The sequence below is a fragment of the Myotis daubentonii genome, chromosome 3 (genome assembly GCF_963259705.1).
Source record: "Myotis daubentonii chromosome 3, mMyoDau2.1, whole genome shotgun sequence".
Classification (NCBI taxonomy): domain Eukaryota; kingdom Metazoa; phylum Chordata; class Mammalia; order Chiroptera; family Vespertilionidae; genus Myotis; species Myotis daubentonii.
Window position 1 is genome coordinate 146,412,480 of NC_081842.1, and position 18,614 is coordinate 146,431,093.

The 18,614-nt window shown below is 41.3% G+C and overlaps 1 protein-coding gene across 1 annotated transcript in view; it reads right to left on the reverse strand.

Moving 5' to 3' along the window:
* Window positions 1-18,614, reverse strand: part of DCDC2 (doublecortin domain containing 2) — a 187,583-nt gene that overhangs the window by 21,880 nt on the left and 147,089 nt on the right. Inside the window, exon 8 of the mRNA XM_059688763.1 lies at window positions 12,565-12,665. Within this exon, the coding sequence (XP_059544746.1) occupies window positions 12,565-12,665 (101 nt within the window). The remainder of the gene's footprint in view (window positions 1-12,564; window positions 12,666-18,614) is intronic.

Sequence of the window (18,614 nt, forward strand, 5' to 3'; positions counted from 1 at the left end):
TTATGAAATAATGGGGAAAATCAGCCTTGGCTCAATGGAAGTTCCTAGAGAAACTTTTGTTTTTATTGAATTTAGAGAGGGAGGGAGAGAGAAACATCTAGCAGCTGCCTCCTGCATTTCCCACACTGGGGATCAAGCCTGAAACCCGGACATGTGTCCTCAACGGGAATCAAACCAGGGACCTTTTGGTGCATGGGACAACATTCAACTCACTGGGCCACACCTGCCAGGGCAAGAGACAAGGGTTCTTTCTTATTCATCTTCATGCCCATCACCACATTTACTGTAATATTGTATTATCAGTTGTCTTAAATTAAACACAAATGTGTCTCCCACAGATAAAAGCCAGCATCCTATGTGCCCTCAGGAAAGTAGATGATAATGAGAGGCTCACATTTATTGGATATTCTACAGATACCTGGTATTATGCCCCATGCACCTCATATACATAATTATATTTAAACTAACCTTACAATCACCTGAGGTAAACACTATTATCAAAATTTGCAGATAAAAAAAAGCATAAAGATTTAGGTAAACTTGTCTAAAATCCCACAGACTTATCCAAAATTGACAGAGGGATAGGAAATCTTTTTTGACCACTAGATTGTTAAACTATTTCCCAAGATAAGGTATAGAGCAATACACCAAACTCAGTATGATGCTAATAGTTCCTTCCAGCCTCGTGTTGTCTAAGCCAGTGCTTCTCCATCACCTGGGATCTTGTTAAATGCAGATGCTAAGTCAGCAGTTCAGAGGCTCTGCGTTTCTAACAGATCCCCAGATGACCATGGTAAGCCTCTGCACCACATATAAATCAAGACGTTCATAAATATACAACTTCAAAACAGCATTTTTGGTTAAAATTTCTAATTATAGTAATGCCTTGAAATAACCTCTCTTTAAATATTGTACTTTTATCTTAAAAAAACATCGATTTTATTGAAAGCTGGAGAAAAGTAGGATTGATTGTTGACAGAATGATGTTTAGACATAAAGAAGACAGGGTTGCTAGATTTATTCTAAGTTCATCCCCATGCCACTGTTTATTAAGAGTCATGTTATAAAACAGAAATGCAATACATTAGGAAGGTACTTTTACCTATGCTTAAAGTCTTTTGCCCTGACACATCATATTTTGGTCAGTTTGTGACTAAAATGTAAAGAGAACCAATTTTAAGGTAGAAATTGTTTCTCCAAAGAGTACATCCATCCTGAAGCTTCAGGAGTTTCTCATGCCCATGAGTAATTATGGAATACTGTATTCTTTAGAAAGCACAATTCGTGTGCCTCACTGGAGACAAGGAAGGGTGTTCATTATATTCTACTCTATATGCTCACCAAGCTCAAGTACATAATGTGAAACCGTGATCTCAGGAGTCACCCAGGTGATTCCAGCCTCGCAGCCTCTCTACCACCAACGACATCAGAGCACAACCAGATTAACAGCCATAGTACACGCATAGGTGCAATTACAGACTCTGTGTGCCCTTCAGTATAGAGGGGTTTGTAAGATCTCTGTTAGGTCTTTTCCCTTTCTGAGACTTTTATCTTTTAAAAACCACATTATTGTAAGCAATTGCTGTTAACATTTATTAGAAAAGTGACAGCAGATTTTCTCTTTCACGTGACATCAACATTAGCATTTCAGGTGTCTTTGCCTGAGTTTGCCTACATGTGTATCTTACTATTTATTGTGATGAACATTTTGAGAAAATGGTTGATTGGTATGGCAAGATAGAAAAGGTATGGTAGCTATTATCGCTGGCTACCTCCTTGCAGGGATGGCTCAGGGGAAACCATACGTATTCAGGTTTCCTAGAGAATATGCATGTAGTTACTGAGATTAACTCAGGATTCCTGAGTGATAAGAAAAAATAAGATGGAATATGGAAATTATATGGAAATAAGCCACAAAATATCAAAAGCATCAATTATTTGAAGCTATTTTCACAGACAGATGGATCTGTTCAAATGATTTACACTTTAAACTCTGACAGTAACAGCAGCCCCCAAAACTAACAATGGAAAAGGCATACAAACACAGTCTACAGCTAATGTTAAAGTAAATGTTCATGTTTCTTATATTTACTTCAGAATTCCCTGAGGAATATATGTTAATATTTAAGACCTTTCTATCTGAAATAACAGCACAAGTTAGTACTTTCTAGTCAAGATACCCTACTTAACCACCCTCTCCCACCCACTCCCATTCCCACATATCTGGTCTTCCTCTCTGAAATAGACTAGGCCTAGAAGCTGGAGATCAGAGCAAAACAAAACAAATAAGAAGAGGCCAGGGGATTGTCAAGGGTGGGGAAAAAAAGGAGACATATGTAATACTCTGTAATACTTTAAGCAATAAAACAATTAAAAAATCAATAAAATATATTTAAAAAAAGAAAAATAAAAGAATAAAGAGAGGGGAGGGAGAGAGAGAGAGAGAGAGAGAGAGAGAGAGAGAGAGAGAGAGAGAAAGGAAGGAAGGAAGGAAGGAAGGAAGGAAGGAAGGAAGGAAGGAAGGAAGGAAGGGAGGGAGGGAGGGAGGGAGGAAGAAAGGAAGGGACTACTTTAGATGTCCACTTCTCAATATAACATTTGCTACATCTGAAATTTGGTAAGAGTGAGGATTCTTTACAAGGTTTGGGCAGGAAGTGTAGATGTGGACTTTACGGCAGAGTTCAGGCATAGATGTTGAAAGTATAGAAGTAACTGCACTTGTTTTATATTTCTGTCCCTATGGAAACTAAAATCATTTCCTATCCAATTTCAATGAGGTGCTTTGAAATAATCAATTTCAATTTTTCATGACAGCAAAGTGCTGCTTCCTGCTCTTAGCTTTCAGAGGCTTACTTTCACACAGGGGGAGAAAAAGGTTATATATGGTTCGAAGTACAAAGACCTACAGAAAGCATTGAAGCTCTGGCCAGCCACCTGCTGAAGCCGGCTCACTCATATCCATTCAAGCTTCACAAGTTCCTGCAACACCCATATGAAAAGATATGGTACATTGAAAACTAGGTAGCAAGGGAATAGTCATTAGAAAAAAATTCCACATTAAGTTTTCTCACTTTAGAAGTAAACATTAATTTTCTTTCACATACATCAGAAATCCCGGAAGGCTACACTTTAATGATTAACACCATTTCTATCAATTAAACACAAATCTACAATCACAATGTCACAAAAAGCTCTGACGATGAACACGGAAATTCAGAAGCCAGATCACCTTCACCTTCACTCTTCCAGCTGTGTGTGATGCTTATATCACCAAACATGAATAGGATTCACCAAGAGGCTGTGACTTAAAAATAAAGAATGATGAAAAGACTGTTAGTGCATTATTCCTTTCAGTCCCGGGAAGGCAGTAAAGGCCGAGTGGCCCCCTACACAGATGGAACATGTTGCTGTTTGCAAGATAATAAGAAGTCCCTCATCTCCCACTTCCCTTCCTTGCGGTACTTAGAAATGAGTACCAGACTGGAGGCCAGGAGCCCTGGGCGCCTACTAGACTCCCGACCAGCATCTGTGTCTTTGTGGGAAAACGGCTTTCTCCACTAGGGAGCTTTGTTTCTTCACTGGCCAAATAAGGAGTTTGGACCAGCTTCCTTTCTGGTTCTAAACACTTTATAATTATTATTTTAATAAATATATTTCATTGAAGCAGATTTAGGGGTCTGATCAGAGGAAGCAGCTTCCTTTACCTTTTTGTGTATTTTGTTACCTATGAAGAACTAATACAAATAAGCTCTCCATTCAGTTTGCCTTTCATGAGAGACTGCTGATTCTTCATAAGTAGCTGGTAGAGTAAGTGATGAGGCCAGTGCATGGAGAACAAAAATATGTCGATGGGCATATTTGGATTTCAAACCTCCTGCTTCTGGGTATGGTCTCTAGGCTGCAGATTTTTTTTTTTTAAATAGCACTATGTTCTCTATGTGTAGACCAAGAATCACAAACTCAAGTGCCCCCAGGAGCTGGAAAATAACATAAATGTGAAGTCAGGACAGGTGCTTGATAATAGGAAGTGCTGTGGCCTGTGGCGGACTGCAGAACACATGGCCTGCTGAAGAGATTCAGGTTCTGTAAGCTCGGTGCTAGCCAAAGAAGTATCTCTCACAGGGCTGGTCACAGGCTGCCAGGCTGCCATCCCTCCTGCCGGTTCTATAAAGATGAATTAGTGTGAAAGTGATTTCTGGTTGAACACAGAAGACTGAGCAAATGTGGTTTTTCTCACTCCCTTCCGATAACCTGCTAAATTCTGAAATTGGAGGTCTAACTAATAAAATGGCAAAAACCAATCACCCTACAGTGCAACTCCCCTAACCTGATGAGCCCTGCCTATGCACAGTGTCTCTATTGCTTTACTCTAAAATCTAACCAGATATGCATCTCAAATTTATATAATATTTTATGTCAAACGTATTTCAATCTTAAAAAAAAACCCACAATCAATTAACCAGACAGGCAAGAAAAGCTTCTGACATGTAGACAGAGATAAAAACATAGAAAGAAAAAGAAACTCAGAAGAAACAAAAATAGTATAAAAAAGAAAGGTTAAAGTAATAGGTCTGTCCTTGGAAAGATAAAGTATGATATCATATCCATTAAGCAGGAATAGGATGCTATAAAAAGGAATATTCAGAGAATCTGAAAGAGCTCCTAAAACTTCAAAATATATGACTGGAAAAAAATTCAACAGATGGAAGAAAACACTTAAAATCTTTTTATTTTAAAAAAGATTGAGAAAATAGAAAAAAATCCATAGAGATGGAAAGTAGGAGAAGCAAGTATAGGATGAGTCTAGGAGGGCCTATGTCCAAATACTTGTTATTCCAGAAAGAGAGGAGAGAAATGAAGAGAAGAAAGTTATCCAAAAAAAAATAATTCAATATATTTTTCAAGACTAAAAATAAACATTTACATAATAAAAAAGCCCATTAAGTGTCTAGTCCAATAAGCAAAAAGACCTGCACAAAGGCACAGAATTGGAAATCTTCAGAACAGCAGGAACAAAGGCAAGAGCCTGAAAGCTTCCAGATAGTGAAAAAGGGCTATTTCACGAAGGCCCAGGAGACACAATGGCACTGAACTTTCCCAAATGCCATTCTGAATAGGAAGGACAATAGAGCAATGCCTTCAAAATTTTGAGAGAAATTATATCTAACTAGGTATAATTTTATACCTAGTCATACTTAGTCAAGTTAGGATAGAGAAAAAAAAGACTATTTCAGACATGTAAAGTGTTTTGTTTTTTTTCAAAAGTGTCTTCCATGACGCTTTCCTCAGTGGGCTCCTAGAGGTGAGTTCCACACAAAAATGAAGGTGTGGCCAAGAAAGAGGAAGATACAGAATCCAAGAAATGGAGGATCCACCCACTGGAGAAGCAAAGGAAATTTCCAAAATAATGGTGAAGACTAATACCAGGGTAACCCTGAAAAGCATACCTATAGAACAGCTGACCAGCTTGAGGCAGATGATTGAAAGGCTGAAAAGATGAAACTGAGATTTCATTGTCACTACCTATGTTTGAGTATACCAAGAGGAGATCAACAGTTCTGGCAGAATTTGAAGATGGCTTGCTAATAACTACACACAAAAACTAAACAAACAACAAAAAAGGCAATTACTAAAATAGGGAGGAGGAATAAAGGGTAACACAACAAAGGATATGTACGCAGAGTATACTATATGGCCCAGCTAACAATAATACAGATAAGCAAAAATAACATACAGATTAAATATTGACTTAGCAAAAATTATTATCTATATTCTAGAGGCCCGGTGCACAAATTCATGCACCGGTGGGGTCCCTCAGCCTGGCCTTTGGGGATCAGGCTGAAAACGGCTCTCTGACATCCCCCGAGAGACCCCAGATTGCAATAGGGCACAGGCCAGGCCTAGGACCCCACCAGTGCATGATCAGGGCCGGAGAGGGACCATGGGAGGGCTCCAGGGGCGTGCCCGGCCTATCTCACCCAGTCCCAATCAGCTGGGCCCCAGCAGCAAGCTAACCTACTAATCAGAGCACCTGCCCCTTGGCGGTCAGTGTGTGTCATAGTAACTGGTCGAACGATTGGCCGCCGAAACTGGTTTGGCTCAGTGGATAGAGCGTCAGCCTGTGGACTGAAAGGTCCCAGGTTCGATTCCGGTCAAGGGCATGTACCTGGGTTGCGGGCACATCCCCAGTAGGAGATGTGCAGGAGGGAGCTGATCAATGTTTCTCTCTCATCGATGTTTCTAACTCTCTATCTCTCTCCCTTCCTCTCTGTAAAAAAATCAATAAAATATATTTTAAAAACAACAACAACAACAACAAAAAACGATTGGCCAGACACTTAGCACATTAGGCTTTTATTATATAAGCTATAAAAGGCTAATCAACCATCTGACCTTCCGACCGGGTGGTAGGTATGACGTGCACTGACCACCAGGGGGCAGACACTCAACACAGGGCCTGCTGAGCTTTGGTGACTTGGCAGCCCTGTGAGCTTTGGTGACTTGGCAGCAGCAGTTCTCAGGTGACACACCCCAGAACCGGAGAGGAGGGAGCCCGATTCCTCACAGGGCCCCACAATTCCACCTTTGGCCATGGGTTATGTTGTTGCTGGGGCACTTTTGGCCACGAATCTGGTTTACTGCACACTTGCATTTGTGTTCACCAACCTGTACGACAGCAACTTTGCAGAGTGCGCTATCACACTCCGGGACCCCTTAGGGCAGTGGTTCTCAACCTTCTGGCCCTTTAAATACAGTTCCTAATGTTGTTACCCCCAACCATAAAATTATTTTCATTGCTACTTCATAACTGTAATTTTGCTACTGTTATGAATTGTAATGTAAATATCTGATATGCAGAATGGTCTTAGGCGACCCCTGTGAAAGGGTTGTTCGACCACCAAATGGGTCGCAACCCACAGGTTGAGAACTGCTGTCTTAGGGGCAGTTGGAGAGCCGGTTTCGGCCCAATTCCTAAAGGCCAGGCCAAGGGACCCCACCTTCTGGAGGGACCCCGCTCACTCCCCAGATGCCCTTCCCACAGCACCACCCCAGGTGCGGCTGGCTAGGGAGGGACCATGGGAGGTTGGCTCCAGGAGTGTCTGGCCTGTCTCACCCAGTTCTGCCCCAGCAGCCACCTTCTAATTAATTTCCTTTCAATGTGTACAAATCCATGTACCAAGCCAATAGTAAAATTATAACAGAGAGGAAGAAGGTAAAAGGCATGCATGTGAGGTTTTGTGCACATATGGCCTTATTTGGGGAGGAAGAGTGGGAAGGAGTTGGTAAGAGATTTAAATAATCATCTTCCATAGCCATTAGAGATAAAGTTAGTAAATACTATCTAAAGTTGAAAAATAAAATCAGTTAATGTAGTTTATCAAATTTGATATGTCACCAGTTAAAAGGATGTCCATTCTGTGTACCGCTTAGAATGGGGAAAAAAAGCTAATTAAATTATGACATAGTTTGACATTGTAAGACCCAAATGTCGCAGAGGTACTAAAATGGAGGGGAGGGAGGAAGGGAGGGGTAATGTAGAAATATAGCAGTGTATTCCATGAGAAACAACAAACTAGTTCAAATAGGTTTTCTCTGTAGAGAAGGCATCAAGGTGGGGAAAAGTGAAACAAGAGGTCGCCATTTCTGTTATCATCTTTTAAAAATATCTTATGTGTAATTTTAATTAAGAAGTTTTAGACAAATAAACAAACACACAGATGAACAAATAAATTCAATCACAACCTACAATTAAAAGAAGCAAAAAGCTTTCATTGCTCCAGTGCTCATGATGCTGGCTTAAATGCTACTTAATGAAACTATTTAGCATAAAAACATTTTGAAATTATCATTATTTTATTACTCAGAATCAACTACAAACTGATGGGAGAATGCTATAAAACAACCCCAAATCACTCTAAAGTTACTGTCTCCATCTTGTGCTCTCTTCTGTCATATGGAACAAAATCTGAAACATAATTGCTTATTTTCCTGTTTTATAGGTGCTTCTTTGCCTGTGTTTCTGATCCGGTGATTTCTCCTTCCTAATCCTCACTTACTAGGTGCAGGTTACTTATAAATATAATGAAACAAGCTCATTTCTTGACTCCTTGGCCTGGAAAAGCATCACTTTATAAATAGAGCACGTTGTCGCCTGAGTCATTGGTGCCAGGGTACAGCCATGGGTATTAGCTCCTCAGGCACCTGTCCCACTGCTTGTGGACAACCGATTGATTTGGAATGTGCATGGTCCTCTAGTAAGAGTACCAGATTCTTATTAGACCTAAACTCTCCCCTAAGAAAATATGTTCGTTCTGGCCTTCTGGAATATGTAACATAATGTGACATTCTTCACTTTTCCATGAGTTCAGAAGTATCATTAACTTGTCTCTAAAAAATGAAGAGTCTGGATCTTGGGACAGAGTTCAGACTCTTTCTTGGCTAGAATTTAACCATGATGCCCCATTACACACACACAACAACAACATACAAACACACACACACACACACACACACACACACACACACACACCACACACTAGTTGATGTCAGGCTATCAAGATCTGAAATGTTACCCCACTTGCCAGGTAACATCAGCCTGCCAGTTTCATGGATGCTGGCAGAGGACATGAGACTCCTGGGTCAGAGATAGCTGACTCGACTGCTCACAGCAATGTCAGTAGCTAGATCACCACTTGTACTCACTCCCCAAAGCCCCACTCCCCAGGGCAATGTGAATAGGGTTAGGTGATCTACATAGTAGTCTGCTTTTCAAGGGCAGAACCCAAAGCTTAGAGAACCCAAATCTTTTATTTCAAAATATTTTTATTGTGGTAAAATACACATAACATAAAATTTGCCATTTTAACTGGGTTTGAGTATACAATTCAATGGCACCGAATCTGCTATGTTGGATAATAAACCTGCCAGACTTTTACACCATATGGAGACATTATCTTTATTATACTAGACAATAAACAAACCTCGCCTTTGTTCTACAGCAGGGTTTCTCAGTCTCAGCCCTACTGACACTTTGAACTGAATAATCTTGTGTGTGTGTGTGGGGGGGGGGGGGGGCTGTTATGTAACAAGATATTTTAGCAGCATCCCTGGCTCCTAACCATAGATTCTCTCAGCTATAACAATCAAAAAATGTCCTCAGAAATTGTCAAAATCACCTCCAGTTGAGAGTTACTGCTCCCATGAAAGTCACTATACCTGTTTTTCAGGCCTGTTCACTCTACAAACATCCTTAAAAAGGTAGTCTAGTGCCTCTACTCACAAGATGTGGGGAAACACAAGAGCTCTACAGAGCATTGGCTCCCAACAGAGGTCTTAATATTTACTTCTAAAAATTGATTTGCTTTTCAGGCATCAATAAATTACTTGGCACATGATATTCACACACACACACACACACACACACACACACACACACACACACACACACATACACACACACCCTTCTCATTGGACCTTTGACTAAAGTTACAACATGAACCATTTAGATGACAGGAAACCAACTCAAAGTAGTTAACTAGGATTGGCCTGAAAGGGAGTGTGTGTAAGTATCATTTATAGCTGAGCCAAATCATATAGGATGACTACATTTCCTTTCTGATGCAAGAATGTTTTCAGTCCCTGGGTTAATCACTGTTTTTTATTTGTTTGTTTGTTTGCATTTACTACTCTTCTTCTAGATCACTCCTGTGCTTTGAAGTTTGATAGACTTGCATTCAAATCCCAACTCCTTTGACAATACCATCTTGGACAAGTAATTCCACCTATGCAAGCTCCCTTCCTTCCTCTATATAAAGTGGGAATAATAAGACCTGTCTCACAGGGTGGTTATCACAATTACATAAGATAAAAGTGCCTACTACAGTGCCTGGCACTCATAGGTACTTAATGAACAGTACCTATTGTTCCACGAGGACCACCAGTAGGGCACATCCTCAGAGCTGTTCTTTGTTCTTTTTTTTTTTTTTTAAATATATTTTATTGATTTTTTACAGAGAGGAAGGGAGAGAGATAGAGAGTTAGAAACATCGATGAGAGAGAAACATCGATGTGCCCCTACTGGGGATGTGCCCGCAACCCAGGTACATGCCCTTGACCAGAATCGAACCTGGGACCTTTCAGTCCGCGGGCAGACGCTCTATCCACTGAGCCAAACTGGTTCCGGCCAGAGCTGTTCTTACTGTAAGGAATCCTATCTAATAAAAGAGAAAAATGGTAATTGGTGTACGACGATACCCTTTTCATTGGCTAATCAGGGCTATATGCAAATTAACTGCCAACTATGATTGGCAGTTAACTGCGAACTAAGATTGGCAGTTAACTGCCAACTAAGATTGGCAGTTAACTGCCAACAAGATGGTGGTTAATTTGCATATGTAGGCACAATGCAGGGAGGCGAAAGGGAAAGCAGGAAGAAGCCCCCTGCCACTGACAGTGATCGGAAACCCAGGGGGGAGCTAAGAGCTGGGGGGCAATCATGGCTGCCCCCCAGCCATGATTGGAGAATCAGGTGCCTTTTCCGCCCTGGCCAGTGATAGCAGGAAGTAGGGGTGGAGCCAGCGATGGGAGCTGGGCACGGTCGAAGCTGGCAGTCCCAGGAGCTAGGGGTCCCTTGCCTGGGCCTAAAGCGAAGCCCACGATCGTGGGGCCACTGCAGCTGCAGGTCCCCACTGCCCGGGCCGGACGCCTAGGCCAGAGGCGTCAGGCCTGGGCAAGGGGCCGATCCTGCGATTGGAGGGTGATGGGGGTCAACGCCTGAGGGCTCCCAGTATGTGAGAGGGGGCAGGCTGGGCTGAGGGACACTCCCCCCCCCACACACACACACACACACCCAGTGCACAAATTTCGTGCACCGGGCCCCTAGTATTACTATAATGAATCTTTACGCTAATTTCTCCACACTCTCACTTGGTTTTTGACAGTATTTATAACATAGCTGCTTAGGATATAGAGCTAAAGGTCACTAAATCATAGAGAGAATGACTCTACACCCTGACCTGAATAGCAGCTCATGCCAACCACATGGGCCAGATAATCCCAACTCTATTAAATCATAGGGTCAAAGAAGAAAATAATTCTGGCCTTTGCTTACCTGGTTTTATTTTCTTCAAACTGATAGAAATTAGTTGAAATTGCTCAGCTTTACCAAGCTGTCTGATCAGTCTCTTTTGCATACTTGTATTTTAATAAGTTAGCACCCTCCAGTCAAATAAGAAATCAAGCTCTGGGGAGAAACACTTACCCAAGGCTGCTCAGGTTCCAGCACTGATCTATGCCCCCTGCTGGTCACCCTTCGTCGTGATAGTTAAAACTTATGTGCAAAAAATACCTATCACAGATTTCGTAACTCATTAAGTGCTTAACAAAGAGATTTCTCTTCTGGAAATAATGCTGCGATTCTTTTCTTGATATCTGGCATTCTGACTTTGGAATATAAATTAGTCTTGGTTTTAGCAGCTAATAGGTGTTGTATATTCATGATGATTACCCTTCTCTGTCTTATAATATTTAATTGCAGCTTCACAGAAGACTTAAAATTCCATTTAACCTCAGAAAAAAATACCTATAGCTGGAGTTTATGAAAAATTATTAGTTGTAACTAAGTCTAGATAATAAATTGGATTTTTGAAATCTGTGGTTTTTTAACACATTGGGCTTTTCATTGGGAAGGTGATACTTACAGAAAATGCCTGTGCAATAACCAAGCAGAAACTGCACTGCCTCACTGTGAAGGCGAACACCATTGAGAAGATCATCTGTGGAATTTGCTGGATTGTGAAATTTGCTTTTTAAAAGGGAAATATCACATAATAGTCAGAGGGCAAGTGGCAATACCTAGTGACTTCTCATTCCCTTGAGCCTCATTCCCTCACCTAAATTCTCCTCCTCCACACAGAATTGTAAGAAACCTGGTTGAATTGTGTTAAGAGTCTATTTCTGGTATCATTTAGCTAGAATTAACATTGCTTAATCCCTTCTGTAAGCACATGTGTGTAAACACACACACACACACACACACACACACTTCCGTGTTCCACTGGCCTAAGAAATAAAATCAATACACACATAGCAAATATTTGAGTTGCATTCATACAAGCACCTAATTTATATCAAAAATTCCAATCACAACAACTTCAAGGACCCGAAAGGAGAAAACATTTTTGTTTTTTAAAAACAAAACCAAACAACAATACCCTGCTTTTCTAAGAGGAGGACTATTTTTGTCGATAAAACCCAAAGCCAACACTCTTTTTTTCCTGTGTCAAGTTTCTCCCTCTTTATATCTCATTCTTAACTCCAGTCCACCAAATTCTTCAATGCTGCTTTTTAAAGATATACCATTTTCCATCATCATCATCATAATAAAAGCCTCCGTCCAAAGGGCTATTCTTTGTGGGAAAACTAAAAAGAAATGAAGGTGTTTTGTTTTGTTTTTAAGGTTTTCAGCCACACTGTACCTGAGAGGGTTTAACTAACATATGAAAAATTTGAAATAAAAAATAGTAGCAATTGGTTTATACATATTTTTATAGGCATGGAGATTACCTGATCAACCGGAATCTCAACCTGAGTGTCTTCATCTTCTTGGACTTCTGCTGCCCCCCGAGTTTCAGATCTTTCTTCTCCAGCTTTGAAAATGCCTTCATCTGTTGAGACAAATACACAGTGAAATCAAAATCCAATTGTGACATCATGTGGCTGCAGGTAGAAATTACATCAAATACCTGAGAAGACTGCTTTGAAATAGGTATTTTGGTTCCCTTTGTCTGGACAGGATTTCTGTAGCTCCCCTCCCCCGCAATTCCTCTCCATTTTCATTGGGAAAAGCTTTAATGGCCAAAATAAGGCTCACCCAGCAGAATAGAGATCTGTCCCACACTCCCCCTCATATGTTGGCTCAGATATAATAACACAACACTGTAAAGGTATTTAGATGGAAGAACTTCACACTTACTATCTCTGTTCTACCCTCCTGTTCACAAAACAGTATGATGCTTAATGCTTTTACTATTTTTATACGTTTTTCTTTCCCAAGAGAACTTTATGCACTGAATATCACATACTTGAATAATTATCTCTGTTTAGAATAATATAAAAAAAGTATTTTTACTGTAACAGAATCATAGAGCTGACTCTGTATAGCACACAAATCAATCTTTTGTTTTGAAGATTTCCACAGGATTTTTACAATCTATTTTTAAAATCCCTAATTATCAATGTAACCTAAATCTCTAAGACTTTAGGTTAAGCATCTTTGACTTGTTTTCCTGTGGAAGCAAAAGGAGCTATTTTCCATATTTGAAAGAGTTTTAACGTCTTACCCCTCAGTCTTCTCTTCAGGCAAAAAAATCACAGAACCTTGGGTCATTATGTCTGCCTATTTGCCTCACTCACAGATGTCTCTCTGTCCAATTTTTAAGGATCTCCAGGGATGGAGAGTTCCCTTCCTTGTTGGTAATCTATTTCACCATGTGCTACCCATAAGATCTAGAAAATGTTTTTATCTTTTTTATTAAAACCACCTCTATTTCTCCAAAGAATGCTTATTTCCTAGAGCACAATTATTTAACATCTTTCTATAATAATATTTCATGTTGTTAAATAATGAAATCATTATTAATATATAAAAATATATATTTATATTTAACGTATAAAAATATTTTTTATATACATTAGGGGCTAATTATATGTAAGGCACAATGTGACACTCTAAGACAGTGGTTCTCAACCTTCCTCATGCTGCGACCCTCTAATACAGTTCCTCATGTTGTGGTAATCCCCAACCATAAAATTATTTTCATTGCTACTTCATAACTGTAATTTTGCTACTGTTGTGAATAGTAATGTAAATATCTGATATGCTATACGTGTTTTCCGATGGTCGTGACCCACAGGTTGAGAACCGCTGCTCTAAGATGTGAGTGGGATATAGAGTGTTCCCTGAAGTCGACTACAGACCAGTGCAGAAACAGAGATATAAACACAACAGAGTGCGGTAATAGAGCAGGGCTATGGCAGAGCCCTATGGAGCTTAGAAGATATAGCCAGGTGAGGAAAGGAGGGAGGGAGGGAGGAAGGGAGGAGGGAGGGAGGGAAGGGAAAGAGAGTGGGAGAGAAAGAGGGAGGGAGACAAAACCCAGCTCAACTCCTTTTCATTCCTCCTAAAGAAACCATGTTGCTTTTTAATTACTTCTTTTGTAACTTGACTGAATGATGGCTTCTCTACTCTCCTTTTTTAAAAACTGGGGATAGCAGAGCTCCACTTACAGCTGATTCTACATGTTAAATTAATTCACATGGATTAATTCATTTAGAAGATTATCTACAACAATAATTTAACCCCAGACTGGATTTTCCTATCCTCCAACAAAACAGTTTCACTCTCTTTCCTTCCATCAGGTCTTGTATGCTTTCGCAAAGCAGAGCAATGTTTCACTCACTAGAATGGTCTCAGTTAAATCACCCTACATGTATATGTAAACTGCAAATAGACATACATAACAGGATACACTACAAAATCATTACCCAGGGATGACTTCAGCATTGGCAGCTATTTTGGATTATCTCTACAACTAACGCCCCCTTTCCCCCTAGGACAAGGCCCACACAGCATGTCAAGGATTATGTCCTGTCTCTGATGTTTCTCACAACTGAGGACATGGATCCAAAATGACACTGCAGCCAAAAGTTCAGTGATACCAGAAGAAAGAAAGCAGAAAATAAAACAGAGGCTGTGGTGGTGCTCTCACACATGCAGGCCTGGAGTAAATGCTGAGCTTGTCATGCACTCAACAAAGCACAGGGTGGGACATTCTGAGGGACTAGTAAAACAACTTTCAATCACTGTGTCCTAAAGGAGGAAAGTGAAAGGGAGGAATCCAAGCCCATACAATTGGAATCAAAGGAACAGGGTAAGGAGATACATGTCAAATTCTGGAACTTGGAACCCAAGGAAATAAAAATAGAAACAATAAAATAAAAAATCTGCTCTATTCACATGTGGAGTTCATAACTTAGAGATGCGCAGAAGCAGAAGAAACTAATTTCAGAAAAGGGTTATATAATTTGTTAACTGTTACCTTCAAAAGGGTTTAAGAAGGAAAATGAGGTATGTTTGACTTCCTACCTTCTCAATTACCTTAGGAGATAACAATCACTCTCACCCACAAAATGTGCCTTGAGTTAACCTTCAGAGGCAGATATGGGATTCATTAGACTATAGCTATGACCTCTGTGCATGACTTTTTTGGATGATATTTTTGTATCCAAGTTTTGCACTTGCTTTCAAAGAGACCACAAAGAGAAGCTACAGATACAACAGAAATATATTCTTAAAAACTCACAGTCGATGAAATGTTTAACTGTATCCAAGCAGTGCTATGAATGGCTTGCAGATGTGTTTTAGAATAAAAATTTCACCAGAAAAGAAGAACAAGATCAATAATCACGAATAAAATAGAATTGAAAGTGCACTGGGATGGAAAATGGCAACCATAAGGAAATAAAAAGCAGAGAGCAAAGCTCACCCTGTGTACAGGAGCACAGAGAGAATACAGAGGTAAAAGGGTCTGGCTGAGGGTGTGGGGAGGGGACTGAGAGGTGTGAGCACAGACACAGAAATGAGGTCAGAAAGAAATCCATAAGAATAAATGGTGAAGAAAAAAGGAATATCAGCTAGAAAGTTACTGTGATAGAAGAAAGCCTCTTGGGATTTAATATTTAACTATAAATGTTACATATAGTTAAATATTTTAAATAGCATTTTATGACTATAAATATGTTTATATAATACATATGCATTTTAGAAAACTTGGAAGATGAAGAAGATAAACATCCTTCTACTCTTATGACCCAGAGATAATCACTAATATTTTTAAAACAGACATTCTCTCCTCCCCCTCCCCCCTCCACACACACATTCATAAAACTGGGACCATATTATAAACACTGAGTGGCCAGATTATTATGACCACCTGACGTTTGTAGGCAAATTAGCTATAATTTCGTGCTGAAGTTGCTAAAGGGCCAGACCATTGTAAATAGGGAAGCAGGTTGTTTACCACGACAGTAGAAGTGATTTTTTTCTGGAGATATGGGTAAACAGCACGATTTAACAGCCATTGAACATGGGATATATTTGAATGTGTGTTGCCAGATTATTATGACCATCTGACATTTGTAGGCAAATTAGCCGTACACTGCATCGTATGGGATATGGAAGCCGAAGGCCTGTTTGAACACCTTTGCTGTCTGCAGTTACCAAGATAAAACATCTCCAATTCGCACAGGAACATAAGGATTGGACAGTCGAGCATTGGAAAAAACTCAAGTGGTCCGATGAATCACGTTTCCAGTTGCATCATGCACATGGCAGAGTGAGAATTTGGCGGAAACAGCATGAAAGCATGCACCCCAAATGCATGAGTACAACCCTTCAAGCTGGTGGGGGCACTGTTATGGTTTGGGGCATGTTTTCCTGGCATGATTTGGGCCCTTTAATTCATGTGGAACAATGTCTGAATAGCACAACATACCTAAGTATCGTTGCTGATCAGGTTCATCCTATCATGTTGATGGCGTATCCCAATGGAGATGGCTTTTTCCAACAAGACAATGCGCTATGCCATGGTGTTTTATTGTGCAGGAGTGGTTTCAAGAACATGAGGGAGACTTTACCTTGCTTAGGTGGCCCCTACAATCACCAGATCTCAATCCAATTGAGCATTTGTGGGACGAAGTTAAAACAGCCATCAGGCAGCTGGTTCCACAACCATCAAATCTCACAGAACTGGACAGTGCTATTCATCAGGCACGGTGTCAGATTCCTCACATCACCTTTCAACATCTTGTGGCGTCAATGCCAAGAAGAATCACTGCAGTATTGAAGGCAAAAGGTGGACCAACGAAGTACTGATAGGGTGGTCATAATAATCTGGCCACTCAGTGTATATACTATAGGCCCAGTGCACGAAATTCATGCATGGATGGGGGGTTCCCTCAGCCCAGCCTGCACCCACTCTAATCAGGAACCCTTCGGGGGATGTCTGACTGCAGGTTTAGGCAGTCGGACACCCCTCTCACAATCTGGGACCACTGACTCCTAACCACTCACCTGCCTGCCTGCCTGATCACCCCTAACTGCCCTCCCCTGCCAACCTAATCTCGTCCCCAACTGCCCTCCTCTGCTGTCCTGATCTTGCCCCCAATTTCCCTCCCCTGCCAGCCTGGTTACCCCCAACTGCCCTCCCCTGCCAGTGTGATCTCACCCCCAATGCCCCCCACCCCCCTGCCGGCCTGATAGAGCCCCTAACTGTTCTCCCCTGCTGGCCTGATCACTCCTAACTGCCTCTGCCTGACTGATTGTCCCTAACTTCCCTACCCTGCCAGCCTGATTTTGCTCCCAACTGCTCTTCTCTGCCCGCCAATTTGGTTCTGATTGGTCAGTTTCTATGCCAGTCAGCATCAAAAGCTCTGCCTCCTAGGCAGCCATTGGCTCCTCACAGTTGACCCAGATTTGGTTCTGATTGGTCAGTTTCTATGCCAGTCAGTGTCAAAAGCTCCACCTCCTAGGCAGCCATTGGCTCCTTACATTAACCCAAGTTTGGTTCTGATTTGTCAGTTTCTATACCAGTTAGCATCTCTGGGCCTTTCAACGGGGCCTTATCAGAAAGGTGGGGCTGTTGTGTAGGCCTGGAGAGAAATGGAGGCGGGGCTGTTGGCCAGGCGGGGAGAGAAAGAGAGGCAAATTCTGATCAACGGCTGCCACAGAGGCTTTGGTTCAGACCCTGCCTCTCTCTCTGCAGGCCTCTCTCCTGGCCTGATCTGCAGCCCCCTAGACAGTCAGTGCTGGGTCGGGACGCCCACAGTGGCCCCAGTCAGTGCTGGGTCACCAGGGCAACCCAGCACTGACTTCCAGTCTGGTCAAGCCTTTGGTCGTTACGACCCTGGCTCTTTATTATATAGATTTTTAAAAAAGGTTTTTTTTACTTTAAATTCATATTGTGAACATTTCCCATGTTAGTATTCTTTTAACACATAATAAATTGCCACATGTGGTGGTAATTAATGAATGGTACTGAATAATAAAAAGACGTAAGTTTTTAAATTAATAGCGTAGATTTCATTCATTCAACTGACTGGTAAATAGTGCGGATCCTTAAATAATATAGCTTCATTCAATATCATCAACACTAATAAAAGAGAAAAATGGTAATTGGTGTACGAGCTACCCTTTTCATTGGCTAATCAGGGCTATATGCAAATTAACTGCCAACTAAGATTGGCAGTTAACTGCCAACAAGATGGCGGTTAATTTGCATATGTAGGCACAATGCAGGGAGGCGAAAGGGAAAGCAGGAAGAAGCCCCCTGCCACTGACAGTGATCGGAAACCCAGGGGGGAGCTAAGAGCTGGGGGGCAGGGCAAAGGCGGCCCCATGATCGGAGAATCAGGTGCCTTTGCCGCCCTGGCCAGTGATAGCAAGAAGTAGGGGTGGAGCCAGCGATGGGAGCTGGGCACGGTCGAAGCTGGCAGTCCCAGGAGCTAGGGGTCCCTTGCCTGGGCCTAAAGCGAAGCCCACGATCGTGAGGCCGGTG